The sequence below is a fragment of the Leucoraja erinacea genome, chromosome 9 (genome assembly GCF_028641065.1).
Source record: "Leucoraja erinacea ecotype New England chromosome 9, Leri_hhj_1, whole genome shotgun sequence".
NCBI lineage: Eukaryota > Metazoa > Chordata > Chondrichthyes > Rajiformes > Rajidae > Leucoraja > Leucoraja erinaceus.
Window position 1 is genome coordinate 41,823,501 of NC_073385.1, and position 24,417 is coordinate 41,847,917.

General features: G+C 43.4%; 1 protein-coding gene across 1 annotated transcript in view; it reads right to left on the reverse strand.

Moving 5' to 3' along the window:
- Positions 1 to 21,521, reverse strand: part of coch (coagulation factor C homolog, cochlin (Limulus polyphemus)) — a 36,693-nt gene extending 15,172 nt beyond the window's left edge. The window contains exons 1-6 of the mRNA XM_055640668.1: positions 21,233 to 21,521; positions 20,383 to 20,449; positions 19,275 to 19,319; positions 18,762 to 18,918; positions 5,742 to 5,875; positions 99 to 158 (exon numbers count right to left, since the gene is read on the reverse strand). Of these exons, the coding sequence (XP_055496643.1) occupies positions 99 to 158; positions 5,742 to 5,875; positions 18,762 to 18,918; positions 19,275 to 19,319; positions 20,383 to 20,431 (445 nt within the window). The 5' untranslated portion in view covers positions 20,432 to 20,449; positions 21,233 to 21,521. The remainder of the gene's footprint in view (positions 1 to 98; positions 159 to 5,741; positions 5,876 to 18,761; positions 18,919 to 19,274; positions 19,320 to 20,382; positions 20,450 to 21,232) is intronic.
- Positions 21,522 to 24,417: the final 2,896 nt, after the last annotated feature.

The window sequence follows — 24,417 nt, forward strand, 5'->3', positions numbered from 1 at the left end:
ATGTCAACGAAAAAAAACATTGTTAGGTTACAGTGTAATGATTTTCAATCTGATTATACAGTACACATTATTCTGGATATATAGTGAACAATACAGACCAGTTGGAACAACAGTTGCTCTTGGCTGTCCAGATACTTCAAGACCTATCCTCTCCGTTTCTGCAGAAGAAATTCATAAAGTCAATATTTCGGACATTGCATTAGCTTGAGAAACAGCTTTCTGTTTTGTGTGTTCATGTTAACATGTCAAGTCTACTCCGCCATTCAATCATGGCTGATCTATCTGTCCCTCTCAACCCCATTCACCCGTTTTCCCTCCATAACCCCCGACACCGTTACTAATCAAGAATCTGTCAATCTCTGCCTGAAAAATATCCATTGACTTGGCCTCCACAGCCATGTGTGGTAATGAATTCCACAGATTAATCACCCTCTGATTACAGTAATTCATCCTCATTCCTTCCTATAGTGACGTCCTTTTATTCTGAGGCTATGCTACTGGTCCTAGACTCTGCATTAGTGGAAACATTCTCTCCACATTCACTCTATCCAGGCCTTTCACTATTTAGCACATTTCAATGAGGTCCCTTGCATCCTTCTAAACTCCAGTGAGTATAGGCCCACTGCCAGTGTGGAATATGACCATCCCATTTACAAAACTATTTTTATATCTATGTGCCTAAATGCAAGTGGATAATTTATTGCCTTTGAATTTTTTCTGCACTCCACATATTTGATTTGGTAAACTGGGAGAAAATAGTGTAAACCGCAAGCTGGTGATATGCTTTGCAACACCCAATCACATTTTAAATTGAGAAAGCAGGCATGAGATTTTCACACCCACTTATATGTGAAGCAAGGTGAAACTACTTCAAATATTTAAAATTACGTCTTTAAAAAATGTAGCCACACTGAAATGTTTTACAGCTGCATGCAGATCAAGACAGTGATTGAAACCAGGATACCTAGCCAAACCTGGATCTGAACTTGCAAGTAAGGTCAGTCATTTAGAGATTTAAGGGCCTGTCCCACTTGGCTGTCACTCGCGCACCATTTACGCGACCTGCTAGCGTGTGGGTAGCGCAGGACGGGGGCATGGAGTGATGTGGAGGAGTATGGAGGAGTGTCGACTTTGTCCTGAACTAAATATTCGCGCGCCACTGACGCATAAGTGATGGCCAAAGTGGGACAGGCCCAAGACCCTGGCGGTGCGCAACGTCTCACCTCCAACAGCAGCAGAAGCAGGCAAATGATCGCCGAACTCGGCCTGAGGCTCACTGCCGTTGCGGATCCGGATCCGCCCCCACTCCTACTCCCAGAGCGGGGCCAAGACGATTGGAGATAGACACAAAATGCAGGAGTAACTCAGCGGGACCGGCAGCATCTCTGGAGAGAAGCAATGGGTGATGTTTCGGGTCGAGATCCTTCTTCAGATTGAAGAAGAGTCTCAACCCGAAACATCATCCATTCCTTCTCTCCAGAGATGCTATCGGTCCCGGAGTTACTCCTGCATTTTGTGTCTATCTTCAAATGATGTCACGTGCTTCAGAAGGCTGTGCGGACGCATGATGATGCGCCCGACCGTCGTGCGTCAGTCACTACCGGCCTGTCGCATAAATGATGGCCCAAGTGGGACAGGCCCTTTAGTGTACTATGTTCGGTTCTAGAAATATAGAAATGTTATAGGAAAGTTGTTGTTAAGCTGGAAAGGGTGCAGAGAAGATTTACGAGGATGTTGCCAGGACTTGAGGGCTTAAGCTAGAGGGAGAGGTTGAGCAGGTTAGGACTTTATTCCTTGGAGTGCAGGAGGATGTGGGGTGATCTTATAGAGGTGTACAAGTTCATGAGAGGAATAGATAGGGTGAATGTGCAGTCTTTTGCCCAGAGTGCGGGAAATCAAGAACCAGAGGACATAGGTTTAAGGTGAGAGGGAAAAGATTAAATGGGAACGTGAGGAGCAACTTTTTTTTTCACAAAAGGGTGGTAGGAACGAGCTGCCAGAGGAGTTAGTTGAGTTAGATACTATTTAAAAAAAACATTTAGACTGGTACATGGATAGGAAAGGGTTAGAGGGATATGGGCCAAACACAGGCAAGTGGGACTGGTGTAAATGGGCCATGTTGGTTGGTGTGGGCAAGTTGGGCCAAAGGGCCTTTTTTCATGCTCTATGACTCTATGAGACAGTTGATAAGTAAATAAGTAAGTAAGTACGTTTATTGGCCAAGTATTCACATACAAGGAATTTGCCTTGGTGCTCCGCCCACGTAACAACGTGACATGCAATGACAGTTATGAATCTCAGAAAACACTAAACATTAATAATAATAAGACATTAATGATAAAACAGCATTGACCAAGCATGTGAACCAACAAAAAAACAGATCAAAGGGAGGCTATGGATTTATGGCTGTTGAGTAGAGCAACTACTCGTGGATAAAAACTGTTTTTATGTCCGGCTGTGGCAGCTTTGACAATCTGGAGTCGCCTTCCAGAGGGAAGTGATTCAATGGTGAGGGTGAGAGGGGTCAGAGATGATCTTGCCCGCTTGCTTCCTGGCCCTTGCAGTGTACAGTTCACCGGGAAGGAGAGGGTGCCGGATCCATTCTTTGTAGACTGGGGTCTGGCTGTGTTGGTTGGGGAGGGGGGTACCAGGGTTACGTTTCTGATTTTCAAACCTGCAGTAAAACTCATTCAGGTCGTTGGTCAGCTGACGATTGTCTAAAGAGCGGGGGGCTTTCCTCTTGCAGCTGGTAATTTCTTGCAAGCTCTTCCAAACTGAAGAAGAGTCACTAGCTGAGAACTTGCTCCTCAATGTCTCAGAGTACCTTTCCTTGGCAGCACTGATTCCTCTTCTCAGCTTGTACTTGGCCTGCCTGTAGAGGTCTGCATCCCCGCTCCTGTAGGCCTCCTCTTTAGACTGTCGGAGCTGTCTGCAGTGAACCAGGGCTTGTTGTTGTTGAACCAGGTCCGGGTCCTAGTTGGAATACAACTGTCCTCACAAAAGCTGACATATGATGATACAGTGTCCGTATACTCATCGAGGCTTGTGTTTGCTTCCCTGAACACATTCCAATCCATGCAGTTAAAGCAGGATTGTAGGTTCTCAATGCCCTCGCTTGTCCACCTTTTCATTGTTCTGATCACAGGCTTAGCAGCTTTTAGTTTCTGCCTGTAGGTCGGAATAAGGTGAACTATGCAATGATCAGAGACACCCAGACCCGCTCGGGGAACAAAGCGATATGCGTTCTTGATTGCCGTATATCAGTGATCGAGTGTTCTCTCCCCTCTGGTGGGGCAGGTAACATGAAGTCTGTATTTTGGAAGGTCACGGCTGAGGTTAGCTTTGTTAAAGTCCCCCAAAACAATGACCATGGAGTCCAGGAAGTCACTCTCTACCCTCATTACCTGGTCAGCGAGTTGCATTTGCGCCTCGCGTACGCAGGTTTGGGGGGGGCAGGGGGATGTAAACTCCAGTTTATAAAGAGGGATTCTAGGTTGGGAGAGCAGACATTTGACAGTGCCGTGATGTCGCTGCACCAGTCCTGGTTGATATAGAAGCATATTCCACCGCCTCTTGATTTCCCCGCTGCCTCCACTTCGCGATCCGCTCTGTGAAGTTGGAAGCCAGCCAGTTGCAGCGCGCTGTCCGGGGTCGACTCACACAGCCAGGTCTCGATGAAGCACAGGGCAGCAGCTCGAGAGAAGTCCTTGTTTGTCCGATGCAGGAGTTGCAGTTCGTCCACTTTGTTATTGAGAGAATATACGTTTGCCAGGAATATGCTCCAGAGCGCTTCCCACGGGTCATCCTCCATCTCAAGACCTTGAACGCAGCCACCACGCTGACGAGTATGTCCAAGTAATCCAGCGAGTGAGAGAAATCCGGAACGATGTTTGGAGGTACCGTATGTCCGATGTTTATGAGTACCTCTCGTGAAAGTATCTTTGTAGGGTTTTCACAGACGGCACAAATGAACAGACACATACAAAACAGCAAGGAGCAGTACACCCTGGCTGCCATCGTCGGCACCAGCAGCAGCTACACTGCAAGACAGTGGATGATGCCCAACCAATTGCATATTAGCTGGAGATTTATGAAAGCAAAATTAAGTTTTACTGATTTTCCAATAGCTTACGGGTTGACAAATTTGATGATTAATATTATTCACTTGAAAAGTAATTGTGGCAATTGCAAGCAGCTTTTATAAAATTCCTACAACAGGAATCTTTCTCCTCAAACTTGAAAAAATGTGTTAATGTATCATGCTAATTGTTCTCACATTGCTCGGGCTTAAACTTTTCCAGGCTTTATAAATAAAGATTGAAACATAAAAAATATTGCAAAAATAACTACTTGTCTTCGCATTGAAAGCACATGCTAACAAGATTGCAATTTCAGAAACCTCCCACTTGGTAAGTTATTAAGAATAGCGAAACATTTCACTTTTCCAGATTGATGAGTGTAACAGGTCAGACACCACAAGTTCTGATGAAGGGTTACCAACCTTTGCTCAGGGGGAGCCCAACAGGTCGGGCAGCATTTGTGGAGGGAGTGGACAAACGACGTTTCGGCTTGGGACCCTTTCTTCAGTCCGATATGGGGCGTCGCCTGTCCACTCCCTCCACACTAGCCTTGTGACTGTGTGAGATTCCTCCTGGTGCCCTGGTTTCATAGAAACATAGAAAATAGGTGCAGGAGGAGGCCATTCAGCCCTTTGACATCCTTCCCACATCCCAAAGACGTGTAGGTTGTAGGTTAATCAACCTCTGTAAATTGTCCCCTAATGTGCAGGGAGTGGGTGAGAAAGTGGGATAACATAGAGCTAGTGTGAACGGGTTATTAATGGTTGTCGTGGACTCGGTGGGCCAAAGGGCCTGTTTCCATGCTGCGTCTCAAACAAACCTAAACCAAATGGCATGTTGGCCTTTATAACAAGAGGAATCAAATATAGGAGCAAAGAGGTCCTTCTGCAGTTGTACAGAGACCTAGTGAGACCACACCTGGAGTATTGTGTGCAGTTTTGGTCCCCTAATTTGAGGAAGGACATTCTTGCTATTGAGGGAGTGCAGCGTAGGTTTACAAGGTTATTTTCCGGGATGGCGGGACTGTCATATGCTGAGAAAATGGAGCAGCTGGGCTTGTACACTCTGGAGTTTAGAAGGATGAGAGGGGATCTCATTGAAACATATAAGATTGTTAAGGGTTGGACACGCTAGAGGCAGGAAACATGTTCCCGATGTTGGGGGAGTCCAGAACCAGGGGTCACAGTTTAAGAATAAGGAGTAAGCCATTTAGAACAGGCGAGGAAATACTTTTTCCTCACAGAGAGTGGCGAGTCTGTGGAATTCTCTGCCTCAGAGGGCGGTGGAGGCAGGTTCTCTGGATGCTTTCAAGAGAGAGCTAGATAGGGCTCTTAAAAATAGCGGAGTCAGGGGATATGGGGAGAAGGCAGGAACGGGGTACTGATTGTAGATGATCAGCCATGATCACATTGAATGCGGTGCTGGTTTGAAGGGCTCAACGGCCTACTCCTGCACCTATTGCCTATAAACCAAACCTCAAATATTATCTCTGATTTTCTCTCTTCACAGCTATTGTCTGACCTGCTGAGCATTCCCAGCATGGCATTCCCAACTATTGTATCTCACTTTGCCCTTCAGGTATTGATTTTGCACACACTGGGAATCTTATACCCAAACATATCCATTATATGAAATTCTTGAAAAGAATAAAGCACCACTCACTGGAGACTGAGAAGGAGCTCATCCATCGTGTAAGCGATGAGGACCTTATCCCATTTGCAGTGGAACCCTGATAATTTTCCTGTCCTGGAAGTTTCTGAAGACGAACCACTCCTCCCTTGATGTCAATCACACCGCTGTAATAAACCACAAATAAAGACAGCAGTGAAGAAACACCATTTACACGTGCAGTTGGAATGATTGTTCTTATTAAGTAAATTAATTGGCAACATAAAAGTAAAAAGTGTTCATAAGTTATAGGAGCAGAATTAGGCCATTCAACACATCAAGTGTACTCCACCATTCAATCATGGCTGACCTATTTTTCCCTTATCTCCATTCTCATGCCTCCTCCCCATAATCCCTGACACCTGTATTAATCAAGAACCTGTCAATCGCCTTCAAAATAACCTGACATTATTTATGATGTTATGTCCTTTTATTCTGAGGCTAGACTCTCCCACTAGTGGAAACATCCTCTCCACATTCACGCTATCCAGGCCTTTCACTTTGTTATTCTTATTCCCTCTTTAAGGACAGTGAAAGAAAATTGCACCAAACACATGTTTCAGGAATGATTGAAAGATATCACTGTGATTGGTTATTGTAAAGGTATTATGAATAGTATTTCATTAATTTTTTTTATGCTGCCAAAGGTACCAACACAGAGCAGACAAGCTCTGTAATTTTAGGTACCGACGCAGAGCAGACAAACAGTTTTGCTGAAATCTTGCTAAATATGATAAAATTACAAATAGCTACCACAATTAAAGACAGAAAATTTGCAGTAAAGGAAATTGAAAATGGTTTGGAAATGTTGATCGACTTAGATTTTTGATTCACTTCATGCATCTTTTTATTTTTCTAAAATTGGAAATAATTGATCCATGATAGGTTATTCCTTCAGTGGGATGCAACAAAATGATTAAGAACAGAAACATGTCCTGAACACTAGTTAAAGCATATTATAACTAGGCAGAGAGCTACCCTCAAAGCAAATTAATGGAGGTTGCGGAAATCTGAAATAAATAGAAAATTCTGTGGGGAGAGAAACCAAGTCAACATATTCAATCAATGACCTCTTTCTTATTTCTGAGAGTAACCTGTCTCCACTCTGTTAGTCAGAATAGGATTTACAGTTTATGTTAATTGAAAAATGTAGAAGACTGCAAAATAATTGAGAATGAAGGAAACCATTCAACCAAACTTAATTAATCCCCTCCCAGATTTTCTACAGTTCTCTCACAGAGCAGTCTCTGAAACACTACAAGTCACTTTCACCATACTACCCACATTCCCTTTTGGAGTTAACTTGAGATTAAGCAAAAAAGAAAAAATATAAATGAAATTGAGTTCAAATATAAATTAGTTCAATCTTACACAAGTTGTGACCATTTATATATTTAGTTCTACTTAGTCTTCCTCTGTCATGTTTTATATAAATGGTGCAAAACAAATATTGTTCCTACAATAGTAAAAATTGTCAGAATGAAATGATCATGCATTTTATGCATGTGCTAGGAAAGCTAAACAAAATGGCACACAACATAAGTGTAAACATGAATGTAATAGGAAGGTGCTGCAGATGCAGTTTTATACCAAAGATAGATACAAAGGGCTGGAGTAACTGGAGAGAACTGGAGAGAGATCCGAATAGCATTCTGAATAATTACAGCAGGTTATGATACGGGTAGAACAGTTGGAACCCAGTGCCAGAATAGCACCAGTTTCAACTTTAATAGACAATAGTTGGGAATGCCATGCTGGGCATGCTCAGCAGGTCAGACAATAGCTATGAAGAGAGAAAATCAGAGATAATATTTCAGGTTTGGTTTATAGACAACAGGTGCAGGAGTAGGCCATTCGGCCCTTCGAGCCAGCACCGCCATTCAATGTGATCATGGCTGATCATCCCCAATCAGTACCCCGTTCCTGCCTTCTCCCCATATCCCCCGACTCCGCTATATTTAAGAGCCCTATCTAGCTCTCTCTTGAAAGCATCCAGAGAACCTGCTTCCACCGCCCTCTGAGGCAGAGAATTCCACAGGCTCTCTGTGAGAAAAAGTGTTTCCTCGCCTCCGTTCTAAATGGCTTAATCCTTATTCTTAAACTGTGGCCCCTGGTCTGGACTCCCCCAACATCAGGAACATGTTTCCTGCCTCTAGCATGTCCAAGCCCTTAACAATCTTCAATCAAAGATGTTGGAACATCTGCCAGGGAGTCCTGTGGAAAGATCTTGTTTGTTCACAGAAATAACCGCAATCTCCTTTCCAACAAATGTGGCCAGAATGTTGCCAACACGGAATCTGGGTGGTAAGATTACAGCAGTTCATAGACAGACAAGTGTTCAACTCAACATCTTCTCCCATGATTAACAGTGCACAAAAAAAGCAGTTTCATATTTAAACTGTTTATCATTGCAGTCCTCTAGTGCGGAGATGACTTTGGGTTTACCTCCTCAGCAAACCAGCAACTTGGTTACTCCTTTGACTTGGCTTGTGCTGCTCATGCACGCTCTGTGCATCTATCTCCAACTATCTTTACAAATCAGATTACCAATCTTGTGATGCAGACTGTGAATGAGGAAGGTCATCTCCTGCTTGCCTTCTCTTGCAGGTATTGAAGAAGAACGGGACAAGGATCAGCTTGGGACAAGCAGAAGATGATTGGCGTTACCAGAATTCCTTACTTGCAGATCGATTCAGATAAAAGCAGCTGCCTTGTTAGACATTGATTCCAACCTCACCATTGATGAAGCTTCTTACTCTCCATTCACTGTGATGGACATTTCTTCATCACCACCTTGCTTTCAGGATCTGAACAAAGATTGTTTCTCAGTTCAACAACCCCAATCCTTCCCCTGGCTATTTGTTGTTGATCCCTTATGCTAATGAATCTATGCCCTGGACTTGACACACAAGTCATTTGGAACTTCAAACACCTCCCTCCAATCTTGCCGCTAAAGATCCTGTCCCACGTGGGCGCATTAATCCACGAGTTCTGGCGAATTTGCCCTCGACTCATACTCGCAGCATGGTCGACACGAGGTCGTAGGAGGTCTTCGTAACTCTCCTTCATGCTCAAGAGTGGTCTCCGCGTACTCGAAGCCTCAGCTAGGTCGCGGCGTTTTTTTCAAAATGTTAAAAAAAAATGCCCGCGAGTAAAAAAAGGTCGCCATGGAAAAAATCTATACTTTTTTACTCATAGGTTAGGTCGTAGTAGGTCGGCATGTTAGTCATAGGTAATGGAGGGTAGTCGAAGGTAGTCGTAGATAGTCATAGTCGAAGGGAGGTCGTATTCACTCTCCACTATTCGTTGTCCAATTTTCCCGAAGTTAGTCGTAGCTAGTCGAAGCTGGTCTTCCACATAGTCGAAGGAGGTGGAAGGAGGTCTTCAACATGTTCTAAAACTCTTCTAAACGCGCCAATTAGGTCGGCCAAGTGCAACAGCCCCTTAAGTCTGATGAGACCACATTGCTTGTCTACTACCAACTCCATTGCTATATTAGTTTATTGTAACATGTACTGAGTTGCAGTGAAAAGCTTTTGTTACATGCTAACCAGTCAGCGGAAAGACTATACATGATTACAATCGACTCATCTACAGTGTATAGATACACGATAAAGGGAATAACGTTTAGTGCAAAATAAAGTCCAGTAAAGTCCGGTTAGTACGAGGGTCTCCAATAAGGTAGATGGTAGCTCATCACTATCAACAACTATCAACAATTTCATAGTGTCATAGTCATCATGGAGTGGGCACAAGAGACTTCAGATGCTGGAATATTGAGCAAAATGGAACAACTGGGGGAACTTAATGGGCGAGGCAGCATCTGAGGAGGAAAATGGACAAATCACATTTCGGGCTGGGACATCAAACCCTTCTCCTGACCTGAAACTTTGTCCCTCCATCGATGCTGGCTCACCTGCTATTTTCTCCAGCAGTTTGTTTACTAATCATAGCTTTTAACATGGTGGTGCAAGGAATACCAATACAAGGCAACAATTCCTCAAAATGAAATTGGACCTCTATGATGTTCTTCGTTCTCTAATCTTATACTAGGTCTGGTAGTAATATCACCCCTCAATTAGTTGGCCTGTACTGTTCAGTCATGCTCTGTTTCAGGTCTGAAATCTATTCATTTACACACAAAATCTGACAACAAATTGGAAATTAGTTATTGGATTATGTTGAGCAATTCATGACCTCTTATACTTCAATTCTGATATTTAGACTTTAGAGATACAATGTGAAAGCATGCCCTTGGGCCCACTGAGCCCACACTGACCAGCGATCACCCCATACATTAACACTATTCTACACACTAAGGACAATTTACAATTTTACCAAAGCCAATTAACCTGCAAACCAGCACGTATTTAATGTGTGGGTGGTTACCGGAGCACTCGGCCAAAACCCACAGAGGCACAGGGAAAATGTAGAAACTCCATATAGACAGCACCATATAGCCGGGATCAAACCTGGGTCTTTGGCACTGAAAGGCAGCAAATCTACCCCTGCACCACTGTGCCACCCTGCATCTTCAATAGTTGTACATTTCTTGTTTCATTCTGAAGAGGTTAATTAATACTTAGATTTTAAAAAACACCAGGAATATAGGTGGATGCTAATTCTAATTAGGTGTTTAAAATTTAAAAATAGAAAATTGCAATTTTTTTTTTCTACAGATGCCTTGCTGCTAAACATCTCCAAAATGAATTCAATGTGCCAATTGTTACAGAAAGTTTTGGCAGTACTATTAGCCATAGCTGGCATGAAAGAAACAGGCTTAAATACTTTGAAAATGCAATGTACAGTTTGCAAATGCAAGAAATTCCCTTCTCTAAATGAGTAAATCAAAGCTACATTCTCAGCCATGTTCATCAGCAAAAATCAAAATCTGTAGACGCTGGAAATGAGAAATAAAAATAGAAAAGGCTGGCAAACACTCGCTGGTCAAACAGCATCTGCGGAGAGAGAAACAGTGTTAATGTTTTAGCTACCTCCGTTTCCTTTTCCTCAGATACTGCCTGACTTTCTGTCGTAAAGCTAACACAGCACTGACTGGCTCAATCAACTCATTGAACCACTGGGGAAGCGGGTATTGCGCTCCACTGTTAAAAGGTGGTGCAGACGTTTCACCCAGTTAGAAAAAGAGAAATGCAATGTTATATACAATCTATATCAGCAGAAGGTTTGCAGAAAAAGAGATTTTGCATCTTTTCCAGCTTTCTTCTTCCCCCACCATAATCAGTCTGAGGGTCTCATTAATTTCTTTCTGAACAATTAATTCCAAAACAGACAAAGCGCTGGAGTAACTCAGCGGGTTAGGCAGCATCTCTAGAGAACATAGGCATGTGAAGTTTCAGTTCATGACCGTTCAGACCCAAAACAGCACCTATCGATATTCTCAGGAGATGCTGCCTGGCCTACTGAGATATTCAGCAAATGGTGGCCTTTCAACAAAATGTTTGCCACTTGTAATAGCAATTGGCATTTTTCATTTCTGTTGCGTGTTAAATTGTTAACTAACACAGGGAAATTACTGCAAAGATTATTTCAATGATTGGATCAGGTACCGGAGGAGTGAAAAAGTGAACTTGTTTCAATCATTGGTGGCTCCGTGTCGGTCATCTAAATTCAGTAATGTATGTTATCAGCATCCGAGGTTAATTTGATTCCATTTATACCTGGAAAACTCTGTTATTCACTCTGTGGTTCAGGGTGGCTTGTGGTCAGCTGATAAAATGCAAGCATCTTTACATGATAGTGCGGGTCATGTATTTTACTATTCTTTCTGAAACGGAGCACTCTGTTTCCTTACAGTGCTCCATTCAGTGGCCTTTCTGGGAATTGGCAGGACTCCCCTGATGTAAGTGTTGAATGTGAATGTGATTCAAAGGCAAGTACAGACGGATTGCTGGATTAATTTCTCACCAAAATCATTTAGCAATGGAATTTGACGGAAGTTCACATTTCACATTATGTGTTAATTCACTCTTCACTTTGATAGTCGCTTCAAAGAGGATAATGCTGCGCACAAACATTTAAAATTGCTAATTGTTCACTGACATCATATCAACCAAATATGGATCAGCAAGGAGATGTGGAAATCCATCTCTACAATGCCTTCCTTGCAAGTAACATAATCTTTCTGCAAAACACGTCTGGGGAGTGAATGGGCAGGCGGATGTAATGGGTTAGGAACCTTCTTCAGACTATGGGTTGACGGGGACAAGGGTGAGGGGAAAGAGAGGGAAATGGGGGACTTGGGAATGGAAGATGCGTATAAAGGAGGGGATAGAAGCAGGGCTGGGAAGGGCGATGGGAAATGGTGGTTGAAATGGGTGCGCATTGGGTGGGGTTGGGGGAGGTGGACATGGGAAAGAAAAGCAAAAAAGGGATGGGGGGAGGGGTGTGTATTGAAGCTATATCAATGTTTACACTGTTGCTAGCCAAGCTATCCAAGTGGAATACGAAGTGCTGTTTTGCCAGTTTATGCGTGGCCACTCTGGCAATTGAGGCTGCCAAGGCCAGAAAGGATAGTATGGAAATGGGAATGGGAGTTAAAATGGCTAGCAACCATGAGATCCAGCAAGCAGGGCCGGATTTAGATGAAGAGAGGCCCTAGGCTATTCCACTTGTGAGGCCCCTCCCAATCCCCCACCGCCACGATGAGAGGAAGATGGAAGAGTACACCAGTTTCACACCGATGTGCAGCCGAACATGGCCAATGAGATAAGGGCAGGAAAGCTGCGCTTTTTATTTATTGCCAGTGCTAGTGTCGAGTTATCGGCTTAAACACTATTATTCTGAAATGGAGGGCAAGGAAATTTAATGGTGGTGTTTACAGACTACAGTGCATTGCGACAGCGTCAAAAATATTATACCCCAGGCCCGTACAAAGCTTTTCAAAAAATGGAGGGTGCCATGGCAGGATTACAAAAAATGTTATGTGAAATAAGTGCACGCAGCACATATCACAAGCGCGAAGCTCAAAGACCCTTATGGCTGGGATCCAGGGCCTGCTTAAGGGCCCTGGAAACTCTGGGGTTCTAGATGCTCTCTGGTGCATTCTGAGCCTTATTTTGGAGCATTTGTGCACCAAATCTATGACCAATATTTCAGAAATAATTTTGGTTGAGCCAAAAGTAATGAATGGTTGGAATGGGATGAATGGGGTCATTGTTGTATACATTTTTTTTTAAATCAAGAATTGAAGCTGTCCTTGTTTTAATAATCAAGTTGTACTGTAAAATGTTATAAAGGAGCATGCAAACACTGCTAATAAAATATTACGTAATTGCAGTAAATAAAACCTTTTTTTAGAAAATGTTTTGTGTGTTGATTTGATTGCCTGTTACTGTACGACTGTGTTAGTATGTGCATATTAAAAATATGATGCAAATGAACGTTGCAAACTATGGTATACATATTTTTCAGTATTGTTATCAAGGAAAAGAAAGCAGTTACAATTGTTTGATATTATTCATATGGAGGAGAAAATATAATTGCTCTAAAACCTACCTTAATTTTGCAATCTCACTAAAGATAATCCCTCTTTCCCTCTCCCCTCCTCCTCCCCCTCCCTCTACCTCTCTCTCCCCCTCCCATCTCTCTCTCTCCCTCTCCCTCTCCCCCCCTCCCCCTCTCTCTCTCTCTCTCCCTCTCCCCTCCCCCCTCTCTCTCTCTCTCTCTCCCCCTCCCCCCCTCCTCCCCCCCTCTCTCCTCCCCTCTCTCATCTCCGCAGCTCTCTCTCCCACGCAGCGAGTCTCCAACAGCGCCCCCCCCCCCCCCCCCCCCCCCCCCCCCCCCCCAGAGAAACGGGCACTCCCGCAACGCAATATTCCACTACATACCTGGAGTAGACACCTAGGATCTTTGGTAGACACGAGGCATCGAGGTGATTGTGCAGAGTGCAACTGGGACCGCCCCGGCCCACTGCACCGCGCGGAGAGACAGCGTCATTTTACGTCGCTACAGCATCACCGGCTTCCCTCAACTGCGCAGGCGTGGATGCAATTTTTTCCCCCCAAAACTTCCATCGGGCCGGAACCAGAATTTTGGGTAATTTCCGTCAAAGTGGAAATGCTGATAAGGCTCCAATTTTTTTTTTTCTCAGGATTTTGTTTACTCTGGGAAAAAACACCTTGGCCGGAGGCCCCCTAGATTTGGAAACCCTAGGCCTCAGCCTATGAGGCCTGTAGGTAAATCTGGCCCAGTAAGATCTCGAGGCACTAAACTTAAGCTTGTGAAGCTTATACGTAAATCTGGCCCTGCCAGCAAGCCTTGACGGACAGATGGCAAGATTCAATGCAATAGTTGCCTTGTCTACACTTGGACTCATCAATGTAAAGGAGGCCACATCAGGAGCACCGAATGCAAGGCTTAAAAATCATTTTTAAAATGATGTGGGTTGTGATTTGGAATGTCAAACAAAATTGCGTCATAACAATAGGGGAATATTCCGTCATGCAACTTAACAATTCATTCAAAGTAGCAGCAAGTTAATTTTCATCATATTCACCTAATCAGGATTCACCTAGTTGCTAGTTTACACAATTATCTCAAATCACAAACCAATGCTGTCAACCATATTTTCAGTTACATTGATGCCATCATTTTGAATGTAATCAAAAACAAAAATCACCAGCAGACTAATCACGTACAATTAAAATGCATTTTTTTTCTAAACCTATTGAAAAGTCCCAATGGAAATTAGTGGATTAGAATCATGTTATGAAAAAAATTAGATTAGAGTTTTCCAGTGATTTGGCTATGAGCTAATGTATTAAAGGAATATTCAATATAACAACATTATTCCTGTTGGACTGTGTTAGTGCGTGCACATTAAAAAATGATGCAAAATGAACGTCGCAAACTATGGTATACATATTTTTCAGTATTGTTATCAAGGAAAAGAAAGCAGTTACAATTGTTTGATATTCATATGGAGGAGAAAATATAATTGCTCTAAAACCTACCTTAATTTTGCAATCTCACTAAAGATAATCCACCTTTCCCTCTCCCCTCCTCCTTCCCCTTCCCTCTCCCTCCCCCTCTCCTTCTGTCCCCTCCCTCTCTCCTCCCTCTTTTCCCCTATATAATATTTGGGTGAAAATCACTATGACGTCTCAATCAGCTTTGTTTCTGATAGATTGTCCAAGGGTTGAAGGCTCATTTGGCCTCCTGATCAATGGATGTTTTAACTGTGGTAGTGAAAGCTGGTAGCTCCCATGATGGATGAAGGCAACGTCAAGACATTTGTTTTCCCAATTAATCTAAAAACTTGCATTTGAGTCGGTGCCAAGTCATTGTTTAAAATCGGTAAAAGATTCTGTGCATTTATAACTGATTTATTCCTCTCATTATCATATATATATGTATTTGATATATCATCTGTAAGATCAGTTTCAGTTTAGTTTATTGTCACGTGTACAGAGATACAGTGAAAAGCTTTTTTGTAACCCCTCACCCCTTACATTCATTCTTCCAATCAACATAAGAACTTGTATTTGAGTCAGTGCTAAGTCATTGTTTTAGAATCTGTAAAAGATTCCGTGTAATTAACTGATTTATTCCTCTCATGATCTTGTACACCTCTATAAGATCACCACTCACATTAAAATGACTATTTTATTAAATAGTAATTTAATAAACATTAATTCTTCTCATCATTCCCCATTTGTTATATTATTTGCATAGCTTCAAATTACTTTTATTCCAGCCAATAAGCCTGCACTATATTTTGGTGGCTTTTCTCAAAAGCAAAGTTTAAGATTGTTACTGGTATTTCTTTGTTATCCTCCAGTTAAGCATTCACTTTGGAGACAGAAGAGCCAGTTTAGACACTAAATTATTTTTGGTTAAAAATTAATTTTATAACCAGATTATTAATCAATTGAAACCCACATCAATTAAATATCTGGTTCTACCATCGAGAATACTTGGCAGAACTGATCAACAGACCACAACTGGTAAAGATTTCACATAGTGTAATTAATTAACGAACAAATACCCAAGACTTAAAATTAGAAGAGAACATACATCAGAATAAAAGTTTAGAGAGAATAGGAGAGGGAACAGAAGATTTTCCAACAGTTAATTTAAAAGGCATTTTTAAGATATATATTATAAAACACAATTTTGTTTTAGAATGTAAAAAATAAATCTTAACCAAATCACTGCTGACTCGCCAGTATTTCTCTGTTTGGCTGTCAAATGAACAAACATTAAAGCAGTAAAAACGTTTTCCTATTAAGCATATATTTGAGAAGTAGCCAAAATGTGTCAAGGAGAAAACAAACGCTAAGTAAAAAATACAAATTTTGACTAGAATTTATTGGACACAGGATCTCACAATGCTTGCCATTTATTAGACATTTTCTTGTCATTCTTTAATAACAACAAAAAAAAACTGCTTTAATCTAAGGGAAGTGCATGTTGATAAAATCTGAGGAAGGGTCTCGACCCGAAACGTCACCCATTCCTTCTCTCCAGAAACGCTACCTATCCCGCTGAATTACTCCGGTATTTTGTGTCCACCTTCGATTTAAACCAGCATCTGCAGTTCTTTCCTACGAATGTTGGTAAAATGATCTCCAGTCAGAGATGTCTCTTGCAAGTTGAAAAGCTGATGTCCCCCTCATTTTTCCTCACTAGTATAACCCACAACACCAGGGATAAATGGGTTCACTCCTTTCTGCACCAAGTTCAGTACCTGATTGTTTCATGGCGACCAGAAACACGGGCTGCTCTCAGTGTTGGCACTGAACAGGGTATGATAGACACAAAATGCAGGAGTAACTCAGCAGATCAGGCAATATCTCTGGAGAAAATAAATGGGTGACATTTCAGGTCGAGACCCTTCTTCAGACTGAGTCGGGTGTGGAGAGGGAAACTAGAGGTATGAAAAGGTTCAGAACAATCAGAGCCAGTACCGTTGACCAAGGAAAGTTGGAGCCAACAATGGTCCATTGTGGCAGTGAAAGAGGTGATAACGAAGGGATATGAACAGTGAAACTAGCATGATGGGTCAGAGAGGGATAGAGAGAGGGAATGCAAGGGTTACTTGAAATTAGAGAAATCAATATTCATACCGCAGGGTTGTAAGCTGCCAACAGAGTATGATACTACCTGATTATACATTTTAATACTTGGTGTTCCTGTGTTTTGGCTGGGCATTACAATACCCCATTTGCTTTACATTGGTTGGACAATTCAGCATCGGGTCTCCCTTTTGCATTCTCCCTTCAGCTGAAATGGGACCCCGAATTTTGTTGGAGTTTGTTTTCAGTTCTCTTGCTCCTTCCAGCTCCAAAAACCACAACTTTGCAGAGGTTTGCCGATTCATTTTTGAGAAGTCGCCAGTGTTCATAAACACCGAGTTTAACATTTTTGCCCTGAATTGGTGGAACAACGCTTAACGAAAACTTGCTGCTGAGATCAAGCAATCTCAGCAGTGAAACAAAGAAATGTAGAAAATAGGTGCAGGAGTAGGCCATTCGGCCCTTCAATATTCAATTCAATATGATCATGGCTGATCATCCAACTCAGTATCCTGTACCTGCCTTCTCTCCATACCACCTGATCCCTTTAGCCACAATGGCCACATCTAACTCCCTCTTAAATATAGCCAATAAACTGGCCTCAACTACTTTCTGTGGCAGCGAATTAGAGAGATTCACCACTCTCTGTGTGAAAAATGTTTTTCTCATCTCGGTCCTAAAAGATTTCCCCCTTATCCTTAAACTGTGACCACTTGTTCTGAACTTCCCCAACATCGGGAACAATCTTCCTGTATCTAGCCTGTCCAGCCCTTCAGAATTTTGTAAGTTTCTATAAGATCCCCCCCAGTGAGAACTGCTTCCTTTTCAACGTGGGCTGTTGCCAGCTGTCGGACCAGTGGGATCCCTGGTACCTTGCAGCTGTGATGTGATCAAGCTGCTGAACAGCCAGTCACTTTGATGAATTCTCACAGCAGCAAACCAGAAAAGAGAATAGACCTTTACCTGATAAAAAAAAAAAGACCCCAAGTGCTGGGGTAACTCAGCGTGTCATGCAGCATCTCTGGAGAACATGAACAGGTGACATTTGGGGTCGAGAACCTTCTTCAGTCTCAAAAAAGGTCCCCATATTCTAGGAGATGCTGCCTGACCTGCTGTTACTCCAGATACGTGTCACTTTTTCATAAACCAGCACGTGCAGTTCCTTTTGATCTGATGTTTTGAAAAAATAAAAAACGACTAATAAAGAATGGATCATCCAATAGTAGTTGAAGCAATAATGAAGATAAACAATTATTTTTTAAAGATATGGGTGGTGGAGGGTGGGGTGGAGATACAATTATCCAAATTTCTACATTTTGGCACAGATCTAGAAAACGGCTAAATAGTAAGTCGCCGGGGTGACGCCTGTTTGGTGGCGAGTAGTCGCCCAAAGAGTCGTATCTTTTTCTGGTCGCCGCTCGATTTTCAACATGTTGAAAATTTTCGGTAACCTGCTGCGACTATGACAGGTGCCGGCATGTCGCCGAAAAAAATCGCGTAAGTGGGACAGGCCCTAATAAGCGTGCCTTTAAGTGAGCAATTAAACCTCATGCGACAAAACATTGTCAGGGCATTTTACAGCGAGGCCAATTTATAACAATTTCAGATATTATTTAATTCAATCGATTCCTCTTGTTTATGATGCAGCGGGGGAATAAAACTCGTCAACCCGTTTCTGTTAAACTCCGTACGGAAATCTGACGTTTCACATTTACACCATCATTAGCTGCTAACTCCTGCCAAATGGTTTAAAAGAGAGCAAAAAGTAAAAGGACTATTTATTTCCATAATACCATCAACACCGTCATGAGATTTAATTCATAATAAATAGTGATCATGAAGAAGTGTCCACGGGTGTTGGGACTTATCAACGGAAGTGTTTAGACACTTCTTTATGCGTCATTCTCACGGGAATGTGTTTGGAGATCAGCTTGATTTTAGATTTAAAGAGTGAACTTCATTTGGAAAATCTCACCTGTGAACAGCAGCTGAACAGATACTGGAGACTGAGGCATACACGCCAGACCCCCAGACTGCAAGCAGGGCATAGGCACACCGTGGCGGGCACAGCACATCCACCTGGTCCTCCTTTAAGTAAGTTCCTCTGGTGGAACAGTTGACTGAGACGGGCACTTGAAGAACAAAGAGTAACATAACTCGCAATCACATTAACATAACAGACCAACACGCCTTATCCCCGTTAGCGAGCATTTATTCACTAAATTCTAACACGGACCACAATACGAAACCAACGCCACAACATTGCACATTAATCCATTAACGACGAGAAAACATCAATGATGATACATGGAGATCATAACATTTAAGAGAGGGATGTATACCACTTGCATGGGATCTGTACAGACGCACACCTTCCCGTTTCAATAAATCTATTGATTACCTGTTACTGAATTTTACAAGTATTTTTAAAACAGATCTCGTGCAGTTAAACAAAGACGTTAGATAATGTCTACTTATGCAAACATACCTGTTCCTTGGTCTCCCTGTGCTGGTGAGGTCAATGTTAAAGTCCCTGTGGGCATTAAAAGAAGAATTCCCTGTAACACCGAAACGTTACCTCCCGTCACAAGCTCGAGAATCAGCCACAACGGTTGGAACAATTAGAAATTGTGGTTTGCGGAAAAGGTTAAATAAAAGCCGCTCCAGCCCCGATAGCTATGATGGAATGGCGGTGTAGCATCGATGGGCGAATGGCCTAATTCTGCTCGTATGTCTTATCATAATTAATTTTGATGCAACAAAACGCAGCAACATAAATGTGAACATATTTGGAGTTTAATGAAAAGAACGAATGATATATATCAAGGAAATTAATTCTCAGTAGTATATAGAATATCAGGATGTCATTTGGGCGAATCTCTGCAAATTCCAGATTGCCGAATCTAGTTCTCTGCACATCGCAGAGATGTCCACATTTAGATTATTGTGCTCCGTTCTGGTCTCCATGTTATAGGAAAGATGTTATCAAGCTGGAAAGGGCACAGAGAAGATTTGCAAGGATGTTGCCAGGACTCATGGGTCTGAGCTATAGGGAGAGGTTGAGCAGGCTAGGACCTGGGAAGTTTAATAGGAATCTATGGGATATAACCTACACAAAGGGTGGTGGGTGTATGGAACGAACAGCCGGAGGAGGTAGCTAACTGAGGCAGGTGCTCTCGCAAAGTTTAAGAAAAATAGACAGGTACATCGATAGGATAGGTTTATGAAACGCAGGCAAGTGGGACTAGTGTGTTGGTCGATATGCGCAGGTTAGGTAGAATGGCCTGCTTTCTCGCTGTGTGACTGTCTCCATCTATGTGTGTCCTGCCCTTCCGCACTAATCGCTGGACAAGACGGGGAGGTCTACATCTATGTGATCCAGGCAGCGCGGTTGAGTGCGGGAAACGCAAGGTGTTCCCTCCGCGGGGCTGGGTCGGGTTTTAAGAAGCCAGGACCATTCGCTCCGTCTGTGTTGGCTGCGGGTGAATTCAGCTGCCTCTCGTCTCTTGGAGTTGTCTCAATCTCCTCTCTCAACCCGATGAAATCCGTGCCACGGCTAACCGCTGCGTTTCACTGGGAACGAATGGGGCACTTACCGAGAATGACGATCGCCCGAGTTAGGACAGACATGGTGAAGGCACTCATGGAATCCTGATCCGAAAGCTGCAGTCAATGAGAAAACACACACAAGGTGAACACCACGGGGAGGGGAGGGGAGGGGAGGGGGCGTCCGGCAATCCGCTCTCGGGCGAATACCTGACCCCGCTACAAGACCCCCGGTGATGGCGAGTTACCGGGGTCTCCCGCAACTGTACAGATGGAAGCCCCCTCACTATCATCCCAACACCAGGGCCACTCCAGAATACCATCCAACCCCAGAGTAAGGCACAAAGTGCTGGAGTAACTCAGTGGATCAGGCAGCATCTCCGCACAACACGGGTGGCCAATGTCTGGGACCTTGGTCTGAAGATACGATGAGTTCCTCCAGCACGTCGTGCTTTCCTCAAGATTCCTGCATCTGCAGTTCCTTGCATCTCCAGCCTTTACCTTGCACCCGAGTGGCATCTCTCGCCCCTTCTCTTAACTAAGATAAGACGGAAGATCAACGCTTAACACTCAACTCATCCCCGTGAACAAAGCGCTGGAGTAACTCAGCGGGTTAGGCAGGCAGGCAGGCAGCAGCGCAGGAAGACATGGATTGGTGATATTTGGGGTCGGTAACACTCTTCAGACTTTAACTCAACCGTTGTGTGCTGGGTTTGGTTTTATCCCACTGTCGGGATAATTGACGGCGATGCTGCAGAAACAGGACAGCACGCCTGGGGTTTGGTTCAGTATTAAGGACTACTCTGGGATCAGGTACTGCCCACCCATGTGAGTAGCCGTGAAAGACCCTTCCATTCATTGCTCTCTATTCCCGAGACCCCGGTACAGATATCTACTCACGGGTGACAGGCACTTTCACCGCCGCTGCGATCTGTCCTTCACTTCCAAGTTTCCTGTGCTGTCGGAATCAGTAAAGATCTTCACTCCTCGGTCCCAACTTCTCCAATTCACCTAAATACGCCCGCTTGCGTCACGCCGAGGCGGTCCAGATGCGCAATTTTACGGGTCACTGGGTCTTTCATATTAATATCTGGCACTCTGGTGACGGACGGGGATTTGCATTCCTGCGGGATTGGAAGGAACTGGCAGTAAATTCAGCAGCTGGCGGCGTGCGGTGGGAGAAACCCTACGCGGTTGTTTCACCAGCTCGGTGGAAGAGCCATCAGTCACAGGGAGAGAGACCAGTCCTCGCTCACTAGCGGCGAATTCATCAGAAAACAGAGTTGTGATCAGTAAAATAACACAAATCTGCAGTTGTTGGAAATCTAAATGTAAAGACAAAAAATGTCATAAATACCCAGCATCGGCAGATTAAAAAAAAACTTTTTATATCCATAACCTGCAGGTTGAGATAGAGTAGACACAAAGTGTTGGTGTAACTCAGCGGGTCAGGCAGCATCTCTGGATAATAGAATAGAATGCCTTTTATTGTCATTCAAACAGACAAGGTTTGAACGAAATTTCATTCCTGCAGTCATGACATTACAAAAAAAAACCCAAGACACACACTTAACACAATTTACACAAACACCCATCACAGTGAATCTCCAACACCTCACTGTGATGGAAGGCAAAAGTCTTATCTCTTCCCTTTGTTCTTCTCCTGCGGTCCAGCCGTCCAACTGCAGCGTCGAGGCGACTGGGGCTCACGATGTTAAAGCCCCCGGCGGGCGATGGCAAGTCCCGCAGCCGTTTAAGCCACGCCGGGCGATGTTAGACCCCGCTCAGAGTAATTTAAACCCCGCGATTCCGGCGGGAGAAATTGCCGTTGCAGGAGCTATGAAAAGCGGTCTCCCACCAGGGACCTGCGAGCTCCCGATGTTCCTGTCCACCGGGCCTGTGGCCGGAGCCTCCGAAGCTCCGAAGTCGGGTTGCAGCCGCGCGCCACCACAGCTCTCCCCGCTCCGAAGTCGGCCAGCTCCACGATGGCGAGTCCGCAGGCTCCGCGACTGGAGCCCTCAGGTTGGTTCCGGTTGGAGGCCACCGCCGGCTCCACGATGTTAGGCCCAACGACACCGGAGACCCGACAGGGAAAAAGTCAGATCCCCATACAGGGAAGAGATTAAACGGTTTCCCCAACCTCCACACCCCCCCCACATATACACAGCTAAAAAATAATAAAAATTAGAACCAAAAACATACATGTAGCTGGACAAAAATTAAAAAAGACAGACAGACTGCAGTCGAACCGTTGCCGTCAGGCACCGCCACTCCTCATGGAGAGGTGACGTTTATTGGGGTCGGGACCCTTCTTCATGGTCCAAAAAGATAGGTGTCTTTTGCCAACCCGAAACATCACCCATCCATGTTCTCCAGAGATGCTGCCTGACCCGCTGAGTTACTCCAGCACTTAGTGTCTATCTTTGGTATAAACCAGCATCTGCAGTTCCTTGTTTACACCAATAAGTTGAGGCTTATTTAAAATTAATAATACTTGGAATATCAGAACAAAGTTTAACACTCACAACAAACTAAAGAAATTTCCTCGACTACAGTATAATAATCGGGAAAAAATTAATATTAAAATTTTGGAAAGGCCCTACAACCCCCACAATTAAAATGTGGATTACGGAAATGTCGGAGACCCTATACTTAGAAAAAATTACTTGTCTTAATGGGCAAACAAGATATTTTCGATAAAATCTGGGCTCCATTCATTAACTATCTGAAGGGATAGATTGGCACAGCACGAGGACCCAACTGAAACTTGAACTCAGGATCAGATGAAAAGCTATACTTTATAATCTTTTTTGTTTTTTTTTATTTGTAACTTTCTACCCTCTTTTTCTCTCTCTTTCTATAAAAAAATAAAAACACTAGAAGCAGAAGTAATTGATTTGAAAATTTTAATAATGTATGACTGATGAATATGAAAAGTCTTTTTACTATAATATGTAATTATACTTTATAATATGTCTACTTCTAATAAAAATATTTAAAAAAACAAAAAAAAAACAATAAGTTGAAGCTGTTTTTGATCCTCGTAAATTCGCATAACCCGAAAAGATTTCTCTCTATTAACTATTTCTCTCCTTATAGAAAACAATTTCAGAATTTTCCTTGTTTTTTTAGATCCTGACCTTCTTCTTTGGAAATTCAAACTACCCTAGAATGTTACCAGGATGGAGATTCGCCAGAGAATAAATTAACCAGAACAGAAAATATACCAGAAGCAAACTTCACATTTGAAAATCATCAAAACTCGAACCACAAGAATAAGGACCTGGGATCACCAAACTGCACATTGACCCCAAAGGAGAAATGGCCAGAATGGGAGAATGATCACATTCAGTGGTTTCTTTACCAAGGTACAGTGAAACACTTTTGTTGTATAGAGATCAGAAGATCATCACCATATGTGAGCACAATCCCTCAGCTAGTACAGATACAGAATAGCTTACTGAGTCCATATGCAAGAGGCCCCATTTTACAGACCCAGCTGCAGCTGCCACAGGCCCATTGCAGCGTCCCCTCCATCCCAACCAATGTCCCTCTCCTCGCCTGGCCCTCTTCATCCCTTGTTCCTCAGGGGTTGCCTCCCACATCAAACTGTGATGGTGAGGAATGTAACACCCCCTGGTTCTTCTTACCGGGCCTCTGTCCAGCATCCACTGCCATCTCCCTCCATGGTCCGCTCTGGTTACTGGTCTTTAGGCTCTTGCAGGGACCAGGCTCCCCTCTCTGGGCCAAGACATCACCAAGACAGGGAATTTACCTCAGCTGGAAGTTGGTCAGTACTAGAAATTCATCAGAATTAGGAACTCATGGAGACACATATAGTCTTCAAGTAAGCAGAGTTTTAAGAGGGATATCAGGGGCCACTTTTTCAAGATAGTGCGTATCTGGAATAAGCTGCCTGAAAGCCATAGAAATGTGACAATTATGACTTTTAAAAGACGTTTGGACAAATCTATGGATGGGAAGAGTTTTGAGTGCCATAGGCCAAATGCAGGCATATTAGACTAGCACAATGTACCAACTTAGTCAGGATAGACAAGGTGGGCCTGTTTCCCCTTACTCTATGA